The following is a 20,868-nucleotide window of genomic DNA, read 5'->3' on the forward strand; positions in this document are numbered from 1 at the left end:
GCAGCGGGCAGCGGGCAGCGGGCGCCCTTTGCTTAAGTTCGTGTCGAGTGACGGCTCCGTGGCTCCGTGGGAGCCGTCACAGCAGCCGCACAAGGGCGTGTGCCGGGCTCCCGACCCGCAGGCAGCACAACGCAGCCGGGCTGGGCACGCCGCCGGGGCTCCGCCGGGAGCAAGGGGGAGAAGGGGGGAACGCCCGGCGGAGCGGGGGGGCCGGCTGCCTGCCGCCCCCGGACAGCCAAAGGCGGGCACATCCGTTCTCCACCTTCCTCCAGCCGAGCCCCCGGGCGGGCAGCGCCGCCGGGCCCCTCTCCGCAGCCGGGCGAATCCCGGCGCGGGGGGCCGGGGGAAACCGCCCGGCACTGCCCTCCCAGGGCACGGGGCCGCCGCCCCCGCTCGGTGCCCGGCCCGGCGGGGGGCGCGCAGCGGCCCCGGCGGCTGCGGCTGCTTGCGGGGCTCGGCGGGGGGCGGGCACATGCGTACAAGCGACTGAGGCGAGCAAACCCCCCTCGCGGCTCGAAGCGGCTTCATTCACCGGCTGGGAGCCGCCGGGCTGCGAGCGGAGCGTCTCACCGAGAGCCTCCTCCCCGGCCCCCGGGGCGGGCCAGCCCCGACGGTGCCCGCCGAGCCCCGCTCTAGATGGGACTGAGCGCGGCGGCGGCTCCGGGCTCGGGAGAGGGGGGAGGAGGAGGAGGAGGAGGAGGAGGAGGAGGAGGAGGAGGAGGCTGAAGCTCCGGGCATGGCCGCGGGCGGGCGGGGGCCGGCCGAGCCGTAGCCGCGGGCCACAGCGCCCTCGCGGGGGGCCGCCGCGCCCGGCCGCGGCCATGGAGCGCCGCTGATCGCTGCCGAGTGGAAGCCGCCGCCGGGAGACGATGGCCCCGCACCAAGTCTGCTCGGTGCTGGAAGGTAGGAGCCCCCCGCCGGCCCCGAGCCCCCCGCCCTACCGGGCCGCCTCTTCGGCTGCCCCCGCCGCCCTCCCTCGGCCCGCGGAAACTTTTGGCCGAGGGGCCGGGGATGCTCCGCGCCGGGGGAAGCCGGCGGCAGCTCGGGGCGAAGGGGGCCGGCAGCCCGCAGCCACCCCCGGCTGCCCCCGTCCCGTCCCGGCCGGGCAGGGCAGGGCAGGGCAGGGCAGGGTCGTGCTGCGGGAGCTCTGTGGCCGGGGGGACCCAGCCGCGGGGTCGGGGGATGCGAGTCTGCCCCGGGGCTCGGCCGTGCGCTCCCGAGACGCGTCGAGAGCTTCTGCGCTCCATCTTTTCACAGCCAGAATCCTCCTTCTGCTCCCCTAACTCTCCCGGTGAGATGTGGAACTGTGGGCAGGGTAGCGGGCTCGCTGTCAGGAGCGAGCTCTCTTTTCAGCGAGGTTTTCACGAAATCAGCTCCTGCTTGACCGGTATTCACCTCTGCTTCCCTTTCTCCTGAGGCTTGTAAATCCTGTTCCTAACTACTTCAGGCGCAGAGGTAAACAGCTGAGGAAAGCCAGCCTTCCCCCCGGCCTTTCCTTATCTGTGCTATTATTTATAGAGCCCAACGACAAGCGAAGGGTCTCTGATAGAAAACAAAGCTAAACGTGGCAGTTAACCTTGTGCCTCGCGAGATGGTTTCTAGCGTTCTGCATCTTCTTCAGCAATACCAGACGTGCACCACCAGGGATTTTTTTTATTAAATTATTCCATTAGGAAATTTTGGAACGTTTGTTTGCATTATTTAAGCCATTGAGGCATTACTGCAGTGGGGAGAACTGTTTCTGATGTGCATTGATGTCTTCCCACGGTATGAAAGTTGTAAAGAAGTCTGTTTTAAATCCAGAATGTTTCCTTAGCCCATAAAATCCCATGTCTCTGATCTGAAGGATAGTTATCTTGAGGGTTTAAATAAATATTTTTCATTTATTAGCATAATAATTGAGAGAGAAAGTCTTTGCTTTCAGCAAATGCCTATTATATAGAGGTGTTAACCATCCACTGGTTTTAGACACCACAGGAACAAAAGGCTTACTGGGTAAGCCCCAAGAAAATGTAGTTAGTTTTATTTTTCCACTTCCTCTGTAAGTAAAGTAGCACATAGTTAAATACCATAAAACATGGTAAAACCACCATAAAATCCAAGTGACAATTCTGCTGCTTAATTACTTTCTACGTACACAGACTTGATTGCATTTCAGAAATTCCCGATTCTTCACAATTTGACTGTACAGGATTTCTCCTGAACAGAGCTTGCTCTGATCGTTTATAATCACACTAGTGTCCAGTTAAAAAGAAAAGCACTTCTAAAGGAAGTTTTTAGTATCATTTACAATAAATAAATTGCACAAAGCCATTAGTCAATAAGCTGTTAGTATTCTAAATGCATCACTTGCCATGGCTACAGAAACAAGGTATCATTACTTAGCATCATACATGCCCTTTTATCCCTTCTTCACTAGAAGTCTGCATATAGTCAGAGTCTTACAGCTAATAATGAAGCAGAAGGAAAAAAAAGAAAAAGATTCCTATAAATAGACGCACAGATTTAATCCTAAAAGGAAACTATTGGAAATAACATTCGAATCAAGCCACCATATTTACAAACTGCATCTTAAATCCTGCATGGAAACTCAACCTACAATGACAGTAGGTTTTTTTTCTCTATACAAATGGCTTTGTAATTTACTTACTGAGTTCTGCTGAACCACATAAGAAGCACCCTGAAGCTCAGTACATTGTGAAAAACCCTATATCTTTCAATAATACTTAAAATGGTTTCATTCAAGTTCTTAATATGAAATATATGCATACATTTCTGTCATCCACAAAGGCTGTATTTTTGGCTGCGTACCCCAGGGCAGGCCCATCATACTCACTTTGGGGCAATTCACCTTTCTTTTATTATACTTGTTCAGAACGCCTGTAGGTTATTCCTCAGCTATCAGTAATAAGGGCTGACTAAAATAAACATTTTAATATAATTCTTATTGCCTTTGTCCATAGTGTTCAGCCAAACTTGTAAAAGCCTCGTGTTATGTACCGAAGCCCATCTCACCCCGATTGTTTGCTCCCATCCAGACGCAGCAGACAATAGTGCTGAGCGGCAGTGGTGGTGGACCACGGCAGCACTGAGGCTGCCATAGTGCTGCAGGTTTTATCAGAGTGGAGCCCAGCCCATGTCTGCCTGCCCTCTCAGTAGCACGTGGGCTACTGGAGGCCAGGGTGCTCCCTGCGTTTTGCCCCTTTAAAGGCAAAGCCTTTTGCTCCCTTCTGAGTTCGCAGTGAGTTTTTGACCACCACTAGAACCATTCTTGAATTCTAGCACAGCTTGCAAAATGTAACTGCTCTGCAACAATAGGGCATTATAACCCTCTATTTCATATGAGAGAAAAGCAGCCACTTTCTTGATAAACCATGTTTCTGTTAAGCATTGGAACTAAATATAGCATCCTGAATTTCCTCATATCTTCTATTCCCCCAAAATGCGTTAGCTATGGGCTTGTTCCCATTTTTCAGCTATGCTCCCCTCCTTCGTTTCCATGCACTGATTGGTTAAAAGAAATAAACAAATAAATAAACCATAAATTAAATCCAGACTATGTATTATTTTTGCACTGCTTCGGTTATTATACCAGATCACCTTAAAAAGCCAACTAGAGAATTCTGTAGTTTCTGTCCTAATTCAACAAACAGACAGGGTTAAAACAAATTACCGCTGCTCCTGGAAAGTCGACATTCCCAGCCTTCCAATGAGGTACAGAATTATTTCCAACTCTGCAGGTTGCAAGAATGTGGACTTCTATGATTAACTTCCTGCCATTCTGCTCAGCCCCCTCATTTGCATTTTGGCATGATTTTAACAGCTAATTTCTCACAAACAAGTAGTGTTAGGATGTAAGGCTTCCTTCCACGTGAAAGCTAGGAGTTACAGTCTCCTGTGCCCAGTCAAAATAACAGCCTCCTGTAAAATCAAAAGTTGTAACAATGACTCGAGAAGCTGAAGGCAAGCAGACAAAAATATAATTCAAAAAATATGTTCCTGATTTCATGACTTGTCCACTGAAACCAACAGTGAAGTTCTGTTTGTAAAGACTAAAGTGGCCCTAATGAAGGCTGTAGCAAGTGTAAGCCAGAATTTCATTTGTTTTTTACCTAAAGAAGGGGAATAACTTGCAACCTTTTCTGCTGCACTCAAAAAAATAAAAGCTAAGACTGCTTGCACTGTTAAGCAATTAAGGAGAAGTAACTCAAGTAACTGTAGAATATTTCAAAAAGCTGCTGTGTTAAGTACAAGATTATTTGGTGGTATGTATTATGCCTTACTTTTAATACACATACAAACTTAGCATCCAAAATGTACTGCTCCCAGAGTAGCATAACTTCAAAAACATTAACTCTCTAGTTTTCCTAAGACATACTTGACAATGACTGCTAAATTTTTTACAGAACAAGTTGGTTATAAGTGCATTGCTATTAATAGAAAAGTTCCGTTTATAAGTCAGGTATATAGATGCAGTTGGAGTACAGAATAACACCAGGCTGAAGCTAAAGGAGCTACTGAATTATGTATCTCTATCTCATGAAAAGCTAAGATGATCTGCACCTTCCCTAAGGTTTAATTCATGGAGAGAGATTAGACAGAAAGATTACTCCCCAAATTAAACTTTATAAGCTATTCATCATTTGTGAACATGTCAGAAATTCACATTATAATTTATTGCAGGGATGGTGAAGGGAGTGATTAAACATCTGCAGCTGTACCAGAAATCGCACAGACTCTTGTCCACGTTATTTACCCCCAGAACAGGTTACACATGCAGTGAGGGACATGCTTATCTAGACTCAGGCAAAGTCTTAATTATAGTATCTTGGCTACAGTTAGGGCTGTAGCACTGCAAACAGGCTTGCTGCTTTTCTGCCTTGTATACTCCAATTTGGTTTTTAATTAACGACACACTTAGCAGTCTTGGACAACCTACATAGCTTGCTGCCTTTCTTGATACGTGACTGACAACTGCTGCCTCAAATACAGCAAGTGGCTGGGGTGGGGGAGTGTAAATTTTTCAACAAAAAAACAGCAGGTAACTTTTCATGAAAAAATCCACATTTCTTTTATTTTAGCTTATCTTCGTGCTTCACTCCATGTTCCGTTATTACAGAGCTGACCCACTATGCACCAGGAAGGGACTGCCAAGATGTTAACAATACCTATCACAAAACCTCCTCCTTTAGCAGACAATAAAATCCATGAACACAGAGCAGTCTCTTTTCCAGGGACTAAGAGCAAGAAGCCGGGAAAAAAATATTTATGCTCTACATTAGCTGCTCTCAGACATGACAGAAGACAGCAGAACATTTAATATTAATTCCATGACAGATGTTCCTGAAAAGATTTCCACTGAAAAAAAATACACTATATTGATAATAAAGAAATGAAAGGATAACAACGTTTGGTACAATCTGATCTATTTCTAAGTGAGAAGTATCACTTTCCAACTGTTCTAGGAATAAGTAATCTCTGGGAAAGATGTGTTCAGAATAGTCATGTACAGCAGGATCAGTTCCGTCAGGTACAGGGAACCCATCTGAACTTTAAATCAGTATATATATTTTAATAAGGTTTTTGGAACCCCTCATCAACATGGTTTGCACATGCAGCCTTCTCAGCAGTCGCTTGCTGCACACAGCTTGGAGATGAAAAAAGATCTGCCATATAAAAAGGAAAGTGTCTATTTAAAAAATGAAAGATATTATTCTTCTGGCAGAAGTTTTGCTGGCAGAGATATCCAGGAATGGATTATAAGTAACAGGATGCAGAGCAAACTGGTAGAATGAAGCAACCCACAGCTGCTCAAATATTTCTAATGGAGGAAGAGATCAGAAATGTTAAATGTTTTGGGCAAACCTGGAGGGGACTCTGTCACAGATCCATCCAAGCGTGAATTGCTCTGCAGATGATTTTTATGAAAGGGAAGTGGGAGCTGCTTGTACCTCCTGAACCAGTTAACCTAATTTCTCTGCAGAGATACAGACTCCCAGTTTGTTTCTCTGGCAATCTTAAAGAGAGGAATCCCTACTGGAAACAGCTGGAGTGAGATGAAACTCATATCTGAGCATTGACCTGAGTGCATTCAGACAGTCTGCTGGCAGGCTAATGGCTAACAAGATTTGGATCTTAGAAAGGCACTAGAGTCACTGTTAATAGCTGATGAAGCCCACTTCTGCTACCAACATTTGTGAGGAGGATTAAAAATGGGTTGGCAGCTCCACTAGCATGCTCTGGGTAAGACTTACAAACAGCTAAAGTACGTCTTGCATCATGCACGCCTTCATCTCTGTTACTTTATTCTCTTGCAATCCTGCAGTATATTCCAGTAGCTCAAAAAATATTAAATAAATAAATTTAAAATGGAGAAAATCACTGGGGCTGTTAATAAGCTAAGTTCTAGGCAGCCAACTTTATTGCTCTCTGATATTCATTTTAACAATCTGTGGATGTCCTGTTGAGACCACAGAAAGATCTGGGAATATATACAGACTGCGAACTGTAAGAGCATGTGAGATTTGAAAACTGCTGTGTTTTCATCCTCAGCAATAGAATTGTTTGCTTAAAAAAGCAGCAACAAATGCAATCCAATATTCCTTTTATCAACTTGTAAATGTCACCAAATGCTAGGAAGAGAGGAAAAGAAAACTTATTCCCATGGAATTTACAGTTTGTCTGTTTCTGAGTTAAAAATGGCTTGAATCAGAAAGGCTCTCAATTAGCCTCCTGAAAGAAAAGGAGGTGACCACCCACACAGAATTATACAAAGTCCAGAGTGCCTCTGTTTTCCTTTTCCCACTTTACCTTGTTTGTCCAAGTTGAAAAAGTTATTTACAAAACCTGTCAAATACTTTGCATACAAGCAGCATCTAGTAGCATGGGTCCCTACACTTGATCAGAGTCCTTACAGGCAACTAAAATGCATATGAACAAACTATGCTGTACGTGTACTCTTGGCCAGAGAATAAGATAAAATGTAATGTAACAAATGTCTCCACTACATTAACAGCTAAATTAAGGTTTAGACTAATGTGGAAAATCATTGGATGTAATGCTGGGATACTGCAATTAGCAGTTACTGAAAGTAATATTAATTTTAGCATGTGGGGGGGAAATTAAGAGCTGAGTTTAAGAATAGTACACAGAAAAGGACTCGTTCCCATAAGGCAAAACACAGTATATAATTAAGATCAAGCATTTGTTACTCAGGGCTGTATCTGCCAGAAAGAAGCAGGCAGTCTGGCAAGATGTTCTAACATGCGTGACCTGCGTGTTGCCAATTACTGTCTGTTTGGACTTTATGCACACAAGGTGCTACCTAATCCAGGGAGTACGGCAGAGATAAAACAGTGAATCCCGCTCTAAGCAATGTCTGTCAACTTCATCCCTAGGATTCTGACTACCACTAGTACTAAGAACATGTAATGCTCTAAATGATTAAGTCTTCATTTTTAAAATGGTCGAATTTTTCACTCCATTTCTAAGTTTTGCTTGAGTGCTCCCAACTTGGATATTCAGTTTGCCCTGCGTGCATAGATCCCCCATTGTTATCCCTGAAGACAGACACTGCTTGCAGAGCTACGCAGCACATCTACTGTGTTTTCTCTATATGTGAAGATCCCTAGAGCATGCAGAAAAAGCAGAGGAAAGATATACCATAGAGAGCTCAGAGCAGTAGTGTATTCCATGAAATCTGAAGAATGCTTCTTGCCAGAAAGTATAAGCATATGTCAGATTTGCAGCCTACGGCACTTGTTTCTCTAAGCAAAACACTGGTTTCTTAATGTTGGTTGAGCATTTGTTTACTATAAAACTATATTATTCTCATGTTTAAAGAGAAATAGGAGCCACTTGTTTTTTAATCTATATGTGTATATACTTCACAAACAAATTAACAAATATTTTTTGCATCTTATATTCATTTTAGAGAACTTTAAGAAATGTCAGCAAAGAAAATCTTGACTCCTGCAAAAAATGCATGGTTTATTACACCAGTTCAAGGGATTCTTTTATGTTATTCCATAAGCCTATTTCAACAACCGAATAGTGATGATAACTTGCAACGTATGATTAGTGTCTTCACGCTTAAAAGTCTATATTGCTGTCTGCAGGCTATGTGATCTAAAACATTTCATGCAAAGAAGTGAAGAAAATGAAAAATAGATTGTTTTAAAGGCAGAAAAAAACCTTTCTGCTTTTTCTTTATTTCCAATTAATGTCACACAGGTAAAAACTATCAGAGCTTTAAATGGCAGTACAAAAACATCCACCATAATTAATGGAATTTGTCTGTAGCAAATACCAGATTCATGAATAAAAGAAGCTCCTCTTAATCTGTCTACCTCAATGGCTTTGCTGCTGTTGGTTTAATGGTAGCCCCTTGTACAGTTTAGATAGGAAGTAGAAACTTATTTTAAGTTGCAGAACCACTTGTCTCTATTATCTTTACCAACTAAATACGTGGAAGTTTATAAGTCAGTCTCCCAAATCTCAGTATTGTCTAGTAGAATTCTCACCATGCTCCTCCATGAAAAACAATCCTAAACACGCTTCCATCCCTTTGATATTCAATGTAGTCCTGCAATTGTGCACTTGTTGTGCTCCTGCTTACATTAGCAAGCCACCTTCAAGCATTTTGGGGCACCTACTATTTCTGTTTCCTGTACCATAGTAGAATACAAGGCTAAGTCACAAGTTACCTTTTATCCACACGGAAGAATGTCATGTCTCAGTGATACCTAAGAGACTTTAAAAGATGAAAAAAGGAGCAACAGAGGAATACTGTGTCTCATTGCAAGTTCAGGTGCATTATAACTATTTGAATTTCAGTTTATCAGAAATAACGATGATTTATGATCCTTCTGAAAGTGCTACAAGACTTTTAGTGAATGTAGTTCAGTATCTCCACGTCTGCTCTAGTCACTGTGTCTGTGTTGCCATATGCACTATCAGGACACTGGTTTAGCACTAGGTCTCCACTGTGCCATCCTACAGGATTTGTCTCTTCCCTTGACATCTTCCTTCCTTGTTACTGACTTGTATGGTTTAAATTAGTCTTTGAAATTTGAAAATGTTTTTCCAGGAAGCAATATAGATTTAGGACACCAAATGATTGCTTTGTTGTTTTTTAAAATTACACAAAAATGGGTTAATGGAAGCAGTCTGAAAGGTTTAAAAATATCCTGGCTCATTTTCTTCCTTCTTTTCTTTTCATCCTGAACAATAATAGGCCTTGTTTCCAGCCAAAAAGCTCCCATTTGCTATCATGCACTGTATTGTGTTGTGTAAATGCACCCAGTTTAAGGCAATGCTGCCTTAGGGGTTTCTGCCCACTACTCTCAGGAAGAACGGATATAAGTCCTCTCTCCACCTTTTCGGTATCATTGTCACAGAGATAAGGACAGCCCACTTAGAGAATATTAAGCAGTGTGTTTTTTTTTTTAAAAAAAGATGTGTTTATCACCAGGGATAAAGGTAATGGCAAAGGTAGGCCCTTAAAGATTTGCTACCTGGGCTGCTTTGAATACATCTTAGGGATTGAGAGCGTGAGAGGGAGCATTGCTAGAGAAAGGCCAGAGTTCAAGAGATTTAAAATGAAAAGGATCAAAAAGGCAGGGAACAATGAGAAGGTGGCCCATACTTACTATATCCACTCATCCATGTAACATGACAAAATTAAGACAGTAAGACAAATATTCAGACGATTTATCCTCTGTAATTGTCTGCATACCCATGCTGTTCTGCAGGAAACTGTTCTTTTGCACTTACACACACACAGCTCTGGGCTATTTATAGAAGTAGCACAGGCTTTAGTGAAAACCAATCAGATTTTCTGAAGTCCTTTTAGGAGGCTTGTTTCTGTCTCCACATCATTTCAAGAAGGGAAATGACTGGTTAGTGCAACTGAGTATCTGTTCAGATGTTCTTTCTACCTGTAGAAGAGACCATGGTCACTGAAATAAACATAGACGCTTACTGATGTTCTTAGGGGGAAAAAAACAAACAAACAAAAAAAGGTATGCCATAGCAGCATTAGCCACAGTAGATAGCTATACTAAAAAAAAAAAAAAATGGAGATTTTTCACTGATACTTGAAAGGGACTATCTGCATTCATTCTGTTAGTCATGAAAGTATTTATTCAAGATCTCTGTGTTTGTTTGCTTTATGAAAAAAAGCCAAAACCCATTTTGCATTTTAAGAAGCAGCAGAATAAACTGGTCTAAATTGATTTGAGCTTGCTATGTCCTTGCAAAATAGAGGGTGGTCATCTTTAAGAAATGGAAAAAAATGATCGTTGCCGAGTTGTCTCATAACCATGTACAGTCTGTTTTAATATGGGTAGAGAGAAGAGAGGGCAGCAGAAACATACATAATAAAACAGAAATGCAAGACTGACACTTCCAGGGGCAGACTTTGATTCCTTCCATCCCTCCCCGAGATAATAGATCTGTACCAACATTACAGTGGCATCTATATGAATTTAGTCAAGATCTCAGTAGTTCATAGTCAGTGCATGCTCCCTCTGGAGCTCTCAGAAGGGCTGAAAGTCTAATAGCAACACAGAGAAATCGCAGATAGAGAAACTGCCATTTCAGCATGAGCAACTAGAATGCCTGAACAATGAGAGGGAAAAATCGGGAAATAGAATGAACTTCTTGAATGTGACAATGGAATTCCTGCTGAAATCTTTTTTTTATAGGGATGAGGCCATGCCGTCTGACTTAGTATTAACAAATTGATTAAGAACGTGGGAAGGGCCATACCAGGTCAAATCAAAGGTCCATCTAGCCTGCTATCTTGTCTTGCACAGAGATGCAAAAGCAGAGGTCTCAGACTGTAAAAGTAGAACAAATGATATTTGCCTCAAATACTATCCCGGACTTCCAGCAGTTTATGAATCAAGGGGTTCCTGAAGCAGAATCTTCCACTCTAAGGATGTGTTATGAAGTTTGTGCATTAAAATAAAATAATCTTAGTTTACTCTGAACATGCCACCTGCTAGCTTTGTCTGATACCCCCTGGTTCTTGTAGTGTAAGAGAAACTAAGTGTTTGCTCTCTGTTCCCCGTCTCAGTGACACATATGATATTACAACTTGTATTCTACCTGCCGTCAGCCAGCTTCTGTCCAAGTCCTAGCCTGCTTCACCAGTTCTCTAACGCACAGGTTTAAAATTAGAGGTATTCAAGATGGAGGCAAACCAAAGATTTGAAGAGGGCATAATAATATACTCTAACTTCATTCCCTTTTCCCTTCCTGGTAATCCCTAACAATTCAAGGAGACAAAGCATTTTAGGAAAATCTGGAGATTAAACCTGCTTTAAAGCTGTTGATGAATAGGGGAGTGTGGAATCCTTAGTATGTGCTGTTCAGACCAACACTTCTTGGGTGCAAGCGAAGTGTAATCATAAGGCAAAGTCTGAAAGCAAGACCATTGAGACAGCTTCTTTTCGTGGAAGGAAGGAAAAGGGTTGGGGGAAGGAATATGACAGAAAATCTTTAACAGGTCAAATATCAGTTCAAATCACAGGTTAGTTCAAATCTAGAAGATGCCAGCACGTAACAAAATGCATCAGCAAACCAGCGTGCTTTCAACAGTGTACATCCCAACATCATAGCTGCTGTAACTACTCAGAGTAAATCTCTCCATCATTAGAACTTGCATCTGCACTGTTTGCAGAAATCACTGGTATGGTGTTGTACCAGTGTCACAGCAACCTGCAGATACAATTCTGTAGCGTTCCTGAAACCTCTGTAGGGATACGACCATGCAGTGTCTCCTGTGGTCCCAATTAATTTTGTGTAAGCTAGGGAAGTCTGTTGTATACACATTATGCATATGGAGGTTTAGGATAAATACTGTTCAATATAGCAGCCAAACATCTCTTTTCAGGACATAAAAAATATACAGAAGATAGACAACATTTAATTTTATAAAATGTGTTCAGATCTGTAATCCTCTATAAAAGATTCTTGAAGTCCCTTTAAACAATAAACGATTATTTTCATATAGGCTTTCTTAAGGAACATGGAAGAAGAACCTGCAGTGCACTTAAACTACACTAGTTTCCTAAAGCTGAAATTTAAAAAAAGCACATATATTATGTATTTTTTTTATGTTCTGAGTTGTTTGGGCTAGTGATTCTAGGATTTGCATGAATCAGGATTGCATAAAATGGTCTATAATTTTGTTCAATTACTGATGCTTTTCCTGTTCAATTTCTCTTACCAGTGTTGCTAGTAACAATCCTTGTAGTGGAAGGGATTGCCATTGCACAGAAGACACAAGGTACAATTTTGGTTTGATGATTTTCTTTCCAAAAATGTAAGAGTTTAGTAGTGTTGAATTAAGCAATATAAGTCAAAGTATTCAGATACTCGTAGCTCTTCAATTAATTATATGAATTCCGGTCTTGTCCATCCCTGCCCCTTCCCCAACCCCCCCCAAACGGAATTTTTTTTCCAGTTGAACAAAGCCATCCAGTCACAAAGAACATGAAGGTTCACTTACCCAGTTAAAATTCTATGGTTTTAGACCTTAGAGGTGGGAAAAAACACCATGGAAATTCATGTTTTCTGTATCTGACAACAAGCTTTTCAAGCAGTCCGCCCACAAATATTTTTAAAGCCAATACCTCCTAAGGGGGGAAGGCAATAGTTTCACAAACCTTATTTTCTCATATGTGGGATTCATCCACACATAGGAGAGAAGAATTCCTTGAACTGACACCTACAGAATTTCCTTGAACAATTTCTGCAGGAGAGACTAAGTTTTCAGCCCCATAAATAAAGGCTGCCAAGATATCAGTGGAAGGTGATTTAATTTGCAATTTACTGTAGGCAGCTATGACCTGTATCAGCATGGAGTCCCTCTCAAAGGTCCGCAAGGAAAAACTGCATAAATATAAATAACATGATGAGAGCACCCCTGTGAGATTTAGGAAAAATCTAGCAGAAACCACATATTCTGTGTCTTACTCTCTTCAGTTCTGCTGATATCAAAGAAGAGGGTCAAAGGTACTTAATAAGAATGTTAGAAGGATCATACTACTCCCAAGCCCCTTCTCCAAGGATAAGGAAATCTGATCTAACAAAGCTTCTGTGAATGATCCAGCATGGTGCATGATCATAGTAAAGTGCAACATCTCAGCCACAGATTGTATTTTCCAGTATCCAGAAGAGAGCTTTGATCTTAAATGAGAATCTTAGCTACCAGTGCAATCTACCTACTGCTATTAATTTTACTAACTACCATTGCTGGATTTAGTTTATTTACCTATCATAAGCATTTTTTATTCCAACATACTATTGTAAATAGCTTAAGGGCGATATGCTTTAGTATAGTCTGGAATCAGGGTCAAAAGTAGTAAATAATAACAAATATTGTGGATTACATTTGCATAGGAATAGAAAAGACACAGGACATAAAATAAAGCTGTTCTACTGGCAGCCACTGTAACTATATGATTTAGAAAAAAGCATCAAGAAATCTAAATTCATGTGGGTAAAAAAAATTTACTCCCTCTCTTCCCTTCCTGAGGATTACTGTACAGATCTGATGTTCAGAAATTGTGATCTCATCGGGATATACCACGCCACTAAATTAACCAAAAGATTTTCCTAGCTAGATATTAACAAGTGGCATATATGATGAAAGGGTTCTCAACCAAAACAAGTTACTTTCTTCTTTTATAGGCTGTGTATTATGTCAGTGTTTTACCTTTGCAAAATCAAATTTACATACTTGCAGGAAACATTTATTTGATCTCTTTATTTTCCCTCAAGGTGGGCAAAATATTGGATTGAATCGCATTCCTCCTACCCAGTGCGATAACTGGGTACGGACTAGTAATGGAGGACACTTTGCTTCACCAAACTACCCTAACATGTACCCACCAAATCAAGAGTGCATCTACATCTTAGAAGGTACCAGCTATATTTCTGTTTTGTTGTATTGTAACCTTACTGTTAAATTTATTATGTTGAACTGTTAAAACTGTTGTTTTAACATATCGTCAAGTATTGTATAGTCATATTGATAATATAATCAATTCTTTAGTTACTTGGTTGAGTGAGGAGTTAAATGTACTCTTTTGGGTAACAACAGCACGTGAATATAAAAGGCAAACGTAGGAATTATCTATATGGAATAAGGCATAACCTCACAGCCAGAGAAAGCAGCATCAGATCTGATGTAATCTATGAAAGCACAGAACTATTAAGATAAAAAATGTGGCTTATCTTAATATCATGTAGAATATTGCTGATAATAAATTAGAAAAGATGGCTGAAGAACTATCTTTAGCATTTATCAGATCACACTATATTAGTCTAAATCTATCTCAGGGACAGCAAATCTTTATGCTGCCCTTTATTAATAAAAACCCCACACCTGTCTGTCACAGTAGCACTGTACTAAAAATAGACACTTGTCCATTTTTGCACTACTGAAGTTATGCAATGGGGACAAAAAAAATCATTAACTAGAAAAAAATACATTCTAATGGGAATATCTTGGATAAAGGCTGCAAGACTTGGGACTAAAAACACTAGTTAGCTTCATCATCAGATTCATATCAATTAATTGGTGTTTTTCAAGTAACACGTTTCAGCGAGTTTTTATTTGTACTGATTAATAGAGACCTTCATTTTTGTTTCCATGCATGCACATTGGAAGTTTGGTATCTTCCCTGCCACTGAATGCATGGAGAGCAGACATCCTGTCCAGCTTTAGAGTTCAGACATACCGGATCCAGTGCTGGATCTTTTTTGTGCAAGGCAGTTTCCATGGGGCACAGAAACAGTTTCCATGCCTCTGTCCTCACAGTCATTACACAGGAACACTGTGGGAACCTGAGTGAGAAAAACATCCTCCACGGTTTCTAGCTAAGATATGGTCCTTCCTGCAGACCACTGCCAATATGTGCAAACCAACAGCCAGGAATATTTTTAATTCATGTATAATTAAGGTGTAAATGTCTAAACAGTGTTAAAGATGTATAAATAAATCCTTTTTGCATCCAGAAGTAGACAGCATATGATTCATTAATGCTGTTGTTCCAGATACCAACTAGTATCTGAAAGTTCATATAGCATAACAGATGACACTAGCAAGAAGCACTAAGACTATACACACAATATAAAGTCATGGTTCCAAACTACAGATGTGAAAGTGCGGTCAACAAGTAGCCTTAGCTGCACTGCATCAGGAATTCGGGATCTGATCCAAATCCTGGTTCAGATTTACCAACATCTGTAGTCATTCATATATTGATAATATATATTAAGCAATTACACTTTTCTGAGTATTCTACTAGAAGACATCTCCTGCCAAAGGATCTCCAAATTTGGGCTTAATGTTTAGGAAATATATCAGTGAGTAGTAGTTCTTGATATCTTTTTCTTTTCCATTGTTTTCTCTATCCCTAAATGCTTTGTCCTTTTTTTTTAATGTACTTTGGTCCCAGTACAACACTAATTTTTTTTTTAATATTAAACCTTGCTGGAATACCTTTGCATATATGTTGATATGTGTTACACATGGTATTTTAAATTTATGTCCTTGCTGAATTTTCAATTATAAAGGTCAAAGAAAAAAAAATGCATGTCATTCCATGAAAAAGTATCTCCCACAGAATCAGTTTTAGAATTTTTATTAGAGTATATCTGAGTTTTTGTGTCAGACTATTAGATGTATTTTGAGAAGTGTCTAGTCCCTTTATCTTGCTGTTTTGGAGGTCTCTCTCCATTTCATATCTTCATGTGTTTTTTATATAGATCTACATTTAATCTTTTGCTCAATTTTTTATGTCTAGCTGCTCCACGACAAAGAATTGAGTTGACCTTTGACGAACCTTATTACATAGAACCCTCATTTGAATGTCGCTTTGATCATCTGGAGGTTCGAGATGGACCTTTTGGCTTCTCCCCTCTCATTGATCGTTACTGTGGTCTGAAAAGCCCTGCATTAATTAGATCAACAGGGAGATTTATGTGGATCAAGTTTACTTCTGATGAGGAGCTGGAAGGAAAGGGATTTCAAGCAAAATACTCATTTATACCAGGTAAAGATGCCTAAAATTAATGACCAAATTAATGACCATTTGCTCCCATGGAACTCTGTGGATGTGTTTATTCTGACAGTCTAGAGCTGTATTTCATTGTAAGCGCATATGAAGGCAAAGTAACAACGCAATAGTTAGAGGTGTCTGTCGTGCTAATCCTGATGGATACCTGAATAAAATCACTTTGGGAAACTGACCAAAGGGAATTACAGGTCTGTACTTTCCTAGTGAAGAAGTCAATTGATCTTGTTTGTACTGAAGGCTTTAGCAACTTCTCTCTTCGGTACTCTAATTTGTACCAGCTCCACCAGTGGTAGTAATGGAAAAAGCATTTATGTAGACTAGCAGTTTGGCATTTTCAACAGCCTATCTTCTAAGGAACATCAGACAAGATGACAAAAATATCTGAGGTCAATCTATAATAGTACTTCCAGCCAGATGCAAAACATTTTAAATTTCCATTTCTGAAAAGCCAGAGGAAATATCTATACAGTCCAAATATCAACTATCAATATAACTAGACACCCTCAAACCACGGACTCAGACAACAGCATTGTTCTTTGCTCAAAGAACTGTGTAGTTTACACGGTATAAAAGACAGGATAATGTGCTGACACTGCCTTTAGACAGGCAGAAACTACATCTGCTCTGTTGGGCCACTTAAAACTGGCAAACATTCTTTTTACAAGTGAATTTGAACTGATATCCTTGTGCAATGCTTTATTGCTGTACTTCATTGATGTAATACGCGGGTAGTTATCAGCATTTTATTGTCCTTTGGGACAAAACACAATGTACAAAAGTTAGTTCTACTACTACTATAAATGTATACACAGGCATAATTTTTTTATGCCATCTTTACCCAACTGGTCTTTAACCCTACAGCACATGAAAATACTATACACAATTATATATTAACATTTATAGAACTGTACACCTTGCTAGGGATTTAGATTTGGAAACTCTCCACATTAATATAGTAACCAGTCCACTGAGAGTGATCTGCTAAAATATTTCCATAGGGACAGTACTTATGCATCTTGCTAAGTCCATTTCCAAAGCCACTTCATTAACATCACTTTCAAAACTAACTTAGCCTAGTTCCAGGCTGAAGTGCTTTCTTTGCGTAGACTAATGCACATGTACACACTACGATGTACATGATTTGCTTGGTGACTTTCTACGCCACACCTGAGACAGCATGCATCTTGTGAGTTTCTGTGCGATTTGTGGGGAAACACATATCGCTGATATGTAAACCTTGGACAGCCCAGCCCATTTTAGACCCATTTTTAGCCAAGCCCTAGTCCCAGTAAAGTGAAGTACCATCATTTAACCATTATGAAAAAGTATATTCTTAACTCACTAGTAATTTACATACAGTATGTTACTATAGTTTACTACACAGACACATACAGTACGTTCACTGTGCATTTAGAAGGAGGAACAATAGAGGAGCAATCAACGCTAAATTCTGCGCTAATAAATGATATCTAGAACTGTGCTACTTGGCCTAATATAAGCAGCATGGGTACCCAAGGAAAAAGTATCTTTAGTACTGAGCTGTCTTTTTCTATATACTAATTATTAATAGCAATTAGCAATTTCAAAACATCAATATATTATAATCTACTCCAGTTCAAATTGTTTCCAGACATACAGACAACAATCTAATCAAAATGATGCACACAGAAAGATCGCTGTACTCTTGTGAAGTTCCAGTGATTTCAGTGAAAACTGGCATAGTTAAAGTTAAGAATGTATCATAGGAACAAAATACCTAATAATAATTTTTGGTGTTCGGCTGGAAATCTGAGCTGTTAGCATAGAATTACAAGGTCAATCTTCGTGATTCGTATTATCTAAAAAAAGTTTGTCTCTGTACCATCCAATTGATTCAACAAACTTTCTGGCAATTTTTATTGTGAAATAATAAAAATGGACATCATCTTCAGATTATAATAAGCCTTGAAATGATTGTTAAGAATTGATAGCCCCTGTGACTCATGACTTCTTTCTATTACAGATCCTGACTTCACTTACCTAGGAGGCATTTTAAATCCCATTCCAGGTCTAGTATTACAGTTCCAATTTCTTTATATATGAAATTTTAAATTAATATCATATTGCATTTGACAGCAAGGTATATGTTCTCCCTAGACTGCCAATTTGAGCTCTCGGGAGCTGACGGAATAGTACGTTCCAGTCAAGTAGAACAAGAAGAAAAAACAAAACCAGGACAAGCAGTTGACTGCATATGGACAATTAAGGCTACTCCAAATGCTAAGGTGGGTTTCATTCATATCATTCAGCAAGTAATGGGTTTCCAAGTCATTAGTAACAGGTAATAGTGATTAGCATAATGTCACACTTTCATTGAAATGAATTATGTATCAGTAGCTTAGGAAATTCAGACATAATATTGTTTCTGAAATGCAACATATACAGCAAATCCATGGTGTTATCTTCCTATTATTTGAAACTCTAAATACAAAATAAAACTGAAAACTGTGCAAACAATATTTTCCAAGGACATTTGATTTGGCCTGTGGTTTTATTGGAAAACTGCAGGTAAAAATGCTGGCTAACAGCTTTGATAAACTACAGTAAATCTTGCTGCTGTGATTTAAAATTTTGCTGCCAATAGTTCTGCTGGAGGATTTGGTTCTGTTCAAAGTCAGCAGAATGTGTAACTGGCTCCTCCCCAGTCTAATTCACAGTCCAGCACCTTCACTAAAACCCCATCTATCTCATCAGCAGTCTGAGCTAAAATGAAAGGTTTTACCTGGAAATGCCTGAGGAGCTATCACTTTTTTCTCTTCTAACTTTGCTATAGGATCATACCCTCTGAAAGTGCCACAGTAAAATCTGGTTGGACTTTTCTGAGTCCCAAAAGGGGCATGGTAGCTGCTTGAGTCAAAAATCAGCAATAGATATATAGGTACTTGATGTTTGTGATTGTGTCTGCAGCATTACTTATGAATACTACTTATGAAGACCACTTATGAAAAAACACACTATCTTATAATCATTAAAAACAACTTAAGCTTTATTGTTGTGCAGAGAGAAGGATTCCAAAATACAATAACCTTAGCCTGTTTTCAAAAATAGAGAAGCTATGTAACATTTCAGAACCATACACTTGCTAATTACTTACAAATTGCACTGAAGAATATGTAATTTTTCTCTGTATAACATACACATGTTATTTGCTTCTGTGTGTGTATTAAAGCACATATCACTACTTGCCTGTACCACATATACATAAAAGTTAAATATGTATTTTTAATAGCAGGACTTGCCAAGATGACAGTCATTCTTATCCACCGCTAAGAGTTAACTAAGTAGCCCTATTCATCAACTTCCAAATCAGTACTGAAACAGCAACCTAACAGACAGAAATAAGAGGACAAGACAAGAAACTAAAACTCCACTGATATATCTGAGCCTTTGAGGAAGTGAGTCAACTCCCAAGAGCCCTGTACTAGTCTCAGTAATAGTAGCAGTTCTTCCAGAAACAATAATAAAACCATTTTCTCTCTACATTTCCACTTGAGTGCACCAGGTCTTATGCTTAAGTATTTTAATAAATTATTGAATGTTGCCAAAAGGCAGAGTTGTAGCTGGGTCAGTCCTGAGATTAGACCATCATCCTAAATTATTGAGTTAAAACATTACAGAAAAATAACTCTTCGTATTCTAAGAGTGGTTTCCCGAGCTTCAATTGTGGCAGAATTATGATGATAAGACCCATTGGATCTGATATGGTTCCATCTCTTGAGAAAACTAAGCATAGACATTTTTAATTTCCTCAATTTGATTTTGCATTAAAAATATATTTTTAAACTAACAATTACAGCAATGAATAGGCTTACAAAATCTGCATAATATAAATTTAATAAATCACTCCAGATTTCAGAAAATTACTAGAATTATCAGTATAATCTAAGAGCAAAGACCTTTTATATTTACTTGCCTGGCACACTAAGTAGAAGGAGCTTTTGCAGAGCTGAACCCTTTCAATGGAATTATTCCTTTGTTTTCATATGCAGATAGCTCTACTAAAAATGTGCTAATTTATTTTTAGTTTCCATTGTAATTTCACAGCACGTACATAAAGCCAATCATTAAATGAAAATACCAGCACATGCAGCTCAAAACCCCCCATGTTTGTGAGATAAAACATCAATGGAAGACAGGTTCTCAGTGTAGCTGAGAACTTTCACTTGTAAATCTAAGACAGTGGGGAAAAAAAAGAAAAAAAGACTATTTACAGAAAATCACTTTGCAAATCACAATGCTGAACATGCATGGAATCACATGTGTGTTCAGGGAACGTACTTAGGTACAAAAAAAGTAGCATTTTCACAGAATAGTGAGATGAAGCATGAGATAGTATGACACAGGCTGCACCTTATCACAGAATGTGCAAGGGGAGAAAATGCTGGCAGCCTGCTTCTGGAAAACAGCAGAAAGAAAGGAGAAGCCAGGTTGTACAAGTGTAACCAATTTTTTATGTTCTCTCTTACTGTGTTTTAAACAGAGCCTGTTAACTGTAGGTGGGGGGCATGTGTTGTTGTTGTTTTTTCTCACACAAGAGTAATGCTTTTGTTTTAGTGAATTCTTTAAAATACAGTTTTCACGCTAGTTAAGGTTAAAAGCAAGAGATGGTAAAAGGGCAGAAAAGCAGGTAATATAGCAGTAGTATGGTATTCATCCACACCGTCACAATCTAGACAAGAGTTTGAGATTCCTGTCAGTAGGCAGATGCATGAAAAATTGTGCTGTTGAAAAGGTC

General features: G+C 39.9%; 1 protein-coding gene and 1 long non-coding RNA gene across 5 annotated transcripts in view; one reads left to right on the forward strand and one right to left on the reverse strand.

Moving 5' to 3' along the window:
* LOC106039583 (uncharacterized) overlaps positions 1-20,868 on the reverse strand; it is an 82,306-nt gene that overhangs the window by 20,324 nt on the left and 41,114 nt on the right. The window lies entirely within an intron of this gene.
* The window catches only part of NETO2 (neuropilin and tolloid like 2), a 32,520-nt gene continuing 12,361 nt past the window's right edge, over positions 710-20,868 (forward strand). For 2 of the 4 annotated variants that reach the window (XM_048073396.2, XM_048073397.2), the window contains exons 1-6: positions 718-903; positions 12,239-12,295; positions 13,792-13,932; positions 15,822-16,070; positions 18,097-18,141; positions 18,231-18,358. In XM_048073396.2, the coding sequence (XP_047929353.1) occupies positions 870-903; positions 12,239-12,295; positions 13,792-13,932; positions 15,822-16,070; positions 18,097-18,141; positions 18,231-18,358 (654 nt within the window). In that variant the 5' untranslated portion in view covers positions 718-869. Of the gene's footprint in view, positions 904-12,238; positions 12,296-13,791; positions 13,933-15,821; positions 16,071-18,096; positions 18,142-18,230; positions 18,359-20,868 lie in introns of all 4 variants that reach the window. The other 2 variants (XM_048073401.2, XM_048073400.2) reach the window with 2 other exon arrangements.

The sequence above is a fragment of the Anser cygnoides genome, chromosome 12, assembly GCF_040182565.1.
Source record: "Anser cygnoides isolate HZ-2024a breed goose chromosome 12, Taihu_goose_T2T_genome, whole genome shotgun sequence".
In the NCBI taxonomy this organism is placed as follows: domain Eukaryota; kingdom Metazoa; phylum Chordata; class Aves; order Anseriformes; family Anatidae; genus Anser; species Anser cygnoides.